Raw genomic sequence first — 4,640 nt, 5'->3', positions numbered from 1 at the left:
AGAGCCTCCGTACCTGTTAGGCACTCTTCCCGTGTCTCTGCCGCCAGCAAAATGTCATCTACATACTGCAACAGAATCAGGTGGGGGTGGAGGGTCCTGAAAGCAGTCAGATCTTGGTGCAGGGCCTCATCAAAGAGGGTGGGGCTGTTCTTGAACCCCTGTGGCAGCCGTGTCCAAGTAAGCTGACCGGAAATTCCCAGATCGGAGTCCTTCCATTCGAAGGTGAACAGGGGCTGACTCTGGTGGTGCAGCTTTAGGCAGAAGAAGGCATCCTTTAGGTCCAATACAGAGTACCAGGTGTGGCTGGGAGACAGGGTGCTCAATAAGTTATAAGGGTTCGGGACCGTGGGGTGGATATCTTCTACCCGCTTGTTGATTTCCCTCAGGTCCTGCACTGGTCTGTAATCCCCGCTCCCAGGTTTCTTAACAGGCAACAGAGGAGTGTTCCAGGCTGACCGGCATGGGATTAATATCCCTTGTTCCAGCAGTCTTTTAATGTGTGGCCTGATTCCTTGGCGGGCTTCGGCTGTCATAGGATATTGCTTGACAGCCACCGGGGTTGCGGTGGCTTTTAGTTCAATAATTAGGGGTGGCTGATGTATGGCCAGCCCCATTCCCCCTGTCTCCGCCCAAGCGTCTGGGTACTTGGCCAGCCACTGATCTATGCCTGTTTGGACAGGATGGGGATCATGATGCAGTCTATATTCATCTTCTAGTTTAAGGGTGAGCACTTGTATAGGTGCTCCTTTAGAATCAGTAACCTTGGCTCCCTTATTTTCAAAATAGATGTGTGCTCCAAGCTTGGTTAAAAGGTCCCGTCCTAGCAGGGGGTAGGGGCAGTCTGGTACATGCAGGAAGGTATGAGTCACCGTTCCTGAAGCCAGCTGAACCTCCCTGTTTGTAGTCCAGTGGTAGCGCTTGGCTCCAGTGGCTCCTTCTACCCGTATTGTTTTCTTGCTAAGTGGGCCAGTCGTCTGGGTGAGGACAGAATGTTGCGCCCCAGTATCTACCATGAAGGTGACTGACTCTCCCCCCACATGAAGAGTTACCCTGGGCTCAGGTGGGGGTTCCTGGCCCCGACCTCCCTAATCGAGGTTGAGGATCTCAGCTTTCTTCTTGCTGGTTTTTTCTTTTTCTTGGGGCAGTTCTTTACCCAGTGTCCTCTTTCCTTGCAGTAGGCGCACTGGTCTTTTTCTAACCGGACACGCCCTCGGTCTCCCCCCATTTCTATTCTGACTTCATTTTCTTTTCTCACTACTGTGGCCAGGATTCTATTTAATTTTGGGTGAGGACGGAATGTTGCGCCCCAGTATCTACCATAAAGGTGACTGGCCTTCCCCCCACTTGAAGAGTTACCCTGGGCTCAGGTGGGGGTTCCTGGCCCCGACTTCCCTAATCGAGCTGAAGGACCTCGGCTTTTCTTTCTTCTGGGTTTTTCTTTCTCCTGGGGCAATCTTTTGCCCAGTGTCCTTTTTCCTTGCAGTAGGCACACTGGTCTGACCCTAGTTGGACACGCCCTCAATCTCCCTTCCTCTCTACTCTGCCCTCGTCTTTCTTTCTTACTACTGTGGCCAGGATTCTACTCAATTCCTTATTCCGCCTTTTGTCTCTCACTGTCTCTCTATCCTCTGCCTCTCTTCTCTGTCTCTCCTCTTTTTCTTCTGGAGTCTCTCTCTTGTTAAAAATCCTCTCTGCCTCTCTTAAGAGATCCCTAAGACCTTGCCCCTGCAGATTTTCCATTCTCTGGAGCTTACTCCTAATATCAGGAGCTGATTGCCATATGAAAGACATAGAAACACTTACTTCCTGATCGGGGCTATCTGGGTCGAAGGGAGTGTACCTCCGATATGCCTAAGTCTTTCTAGAAACACAGTGGGCGGCTTGTCAGTTCCCTGCATTACTGATCTTACCTTGGCCAAATTGGTGGGGCGTCTTCCTGCCCCTTGGAGGCCCGCTACAAGCACCTGGCGATAAAGACATAGGTGTACCCTACCTTCAGCCGTGTTGAAATCCCAAGCAGCTCTGGTGAGGGGAAAGGCAGCCTCGATCTCGTTTGGCAGTTGGGTTGGTCTCCCGTCTGCCCCCGGGACATGCTTTCGGGCTTCCAGAATGACTCTCTGCTTTTCCTCCGTAGTTAGGAGGACCTGCAGGAGCTGTTGGCAATCATCCCACGTGGGTTGGTGGGTAAGGAGGATAGATTCTATCAGGGCTGTTAGGGCCTGCGGGTCTGGGGAAAAGGACGGGTTATGAGTTTTCCAGTTATACAGGTCTGAAGCGGAGAAGGGCCAATACTGTAACTGGTTTCCTTCCCCTCCTGCGAGTCGGAGGGGCAGGATGTGTGAGGAATCTCCTTGTCCTCTCCTGTCTCTGAGACGCCCCGCAATGGGGGAGGGAGTGACCTCCGGTCCCTCTGCTTGGGCGTTGTCTGGGACAGCCGCAGCGGCCTGCGGAGGAGGGTGGTAGGGAGGGGGATTCGGAGGAACACTCTCATCAGGGGGCAAAACAGGCTTTTGTTTTACCACCACAGGACACAAGGAGGTGGTCGAAGGGTCCGGGTTAGGGGCAGAGGGGAGGGGGATTCTTCGTGAAGGACTGAGAAAAGGAGTCACCCACGGTGGTGGGTCAAGGGAGAGATTTTCCCAAGTGACTATATAGGCCACTTGGTCCGGGTGTCCCATCGGTCCAGGAGAGAAGATTTTTGCTTTGATCTGTAAAATAACATCAGAATCGAATGTCCCATCGTGGGGCCAACCTAAGTTAAAGGTTGGCCATTCTGAGGAACAAAAAGTAATCCATCTATGCTTCTTGATCTCCACAAACTGGTTGTGGGCACGAGTTTTCACCTCCTTCCAATGATCTAAAGTCAAACTCAAAGGGGTAGTTAATCCTTGTCCCATTTCAAAGCTTTGGTTCAAACAACGATCAACAATGAACAACAGACTCTACTGACACACAGACAGACACGCAGCGCGAAGAGGAGAATTTCAGATACCGATGGCAGGGAGGTGCCCCTGCCCAGATTAGACCCATAAAAAACTACAGAGGGGGTCTCACTGATTTAGAGGGATCCAGACCTTAGGAGAAAGCCTGAGAGCATCTGATCCTCATCCGACTTGGGCCTCTGTGGGAACTCCTGAGCATCAGGACTAAAGCCATCTGGTCCCTCCAGTATAAAATCAAAAGAGACCTGAAGCCTAGACCAACCAGCTTTTTGTAAGAGTGAAACCACTGAGGACAAGTCAGCCTTCGGGTTGCAACAGCAAGAGGTTTATTTAGTACACAGGTACCTGTGGGCACAAAGTCTCCTCGGAGGACTTGCGTGCCCCCATGCTGGGTTTTGGCACTTTTATAGAGCAGAAGCGGGGTACAGAAGCAGAAGCATGGTTATTGGCCCATTCAAACGAGTATAAAGCATGAGGAAGTTAAGTTGTTAAATTCTGGGTGGGTGACTTATGGTACAGATCTGATTTCCTGGTATCGAGCCCCGGGGATTGCCAGATGCAGATGGCTTGACCACTACGTCCTGTTTTTCTGATAAGCTAGTTTCTCAATGCTTGACCTCTTGTCAGGCATTCCTATCAGGTGGCCTCATGGCGCCTAGGTTTTTCAATCTATCTCTAGCACCATAAAAACAAACAACAAACAAAAATACCTGTTCTAATTCATATTTCATCTGAAAAGTGATAGAGATTTTACTCTGAAGAAATTTGATGTTATTAATTTTATGGTAGAATTGGAAAATTTGCACAAAATCATAACTTTAAACATGGTTATGCTTAAAATAAAGATTCTATACTTGGGATTTTTTCTCAAACCTATTAATTCACAAACTTTTTGTTATTATTGTTTAAGGCAGAGTCTCATGTAGCTTTCTGGCTGGCCTCCAACTTGCTATGTAGCCAAGGATGAACTTCAACTCCTGATCTTCCTGCCTCCACCTCCCAATGCTGGGATTACAGACATGAATCACCACGACTAACTCACAAATATTTTAAGAATACTGTTTCCTACTGTCATGTCTTCATTAGCATACAAATAGAATGTTTGCTATCTTATCATTTAAGTAGGGTTTTATAGGCATGCCTTTGTCTGTATGACTCCATATGTTCATTTCTATGGAGGAATAAGGTTCAGAATAGAATTTAGAACTCTTAGCAAAACCCTTCACTACTTAGCAAGAAGGGAATGAGCCATTTACCATCTCAGATGCCATAGAGTCCTTCCTTAACCATGGAGCAGGGAGTTAGCTTATATCCCTGCTTTCTCCTCACTGCAGAAAAAGATTTTGAGAAAGAAGGCAATCTACATTCCCAGAAACCTACGTATCTACTCACAAGGGAATTTTGTAACATGACTCTGTATGGCAAAAAGGTACAAAGTATTCTTAATTTTGGGGTTCTTAAACTGGGACATGATTCATTTAGGCTGAAAAGTTTGTGTTCCTTCTTAATCTATGTTAACATACGTATACTATAACAGGACATTACTTTCAAGAGGTTTTTATTGACCCTTGCTTTCTATTCGAATTTTCTTTCTATGTATTACAAGAGTATAAAATCAAAACATGGTTTCCAGGTCACAGTAGTCAGTATAATCACAAATAAAAGTGAGTGTTTGGGAGGAATAGTGTATTGTAATAC

The 4,640-nt window shown here is 47.6% G+C and overlaps 1 protein-coding gene across 1 annotated transcript in view; it reads right to left on the bottom strand.

Moving 5' to 3' along the window:
- Positions 1-3,020, bottom strand: part of LOC108490004 — a 6,983-nt gene extending 3,963 nt beyond the window's left edge. The window contains 4 exon segments of the mRNA XM_017798371.2: positions 6-1,132; positions 1,135-1,232; positions 1,502-1,853; positions 1,856-3,020. Coding sequence (XP_017653860.1) covers positions 6-1,132; positions 1,135-1,232; positions 1,502-1,853; positions 1,856-2,897 — 2,619 coding nt within the window. The 5' untranslated portion in view covers positions 2,898-3,020.
- Between the last annotated feature and the right edge of the window lie 1,620 nt (positions 3,021-4,640).

Source organism: Nannospalax galili, unplaced genomic scaffold (assembly GCF_000622305.1).
Source record: "Nannospalax galili isolate Female #2095 unplaced genomic scaffold, S.galili_v1.0 scaffold576, whole genome shotgun sequence".
Lineage (NCBI taxonomy): Eukaryota > Metazoa > Chordata > Mammalia > Rodentia > Spalacidae > Nannospalax > Nannospalax galili.
This window is presented reverse-complemented; position numbering and strand designations above follow the sequence as displayed.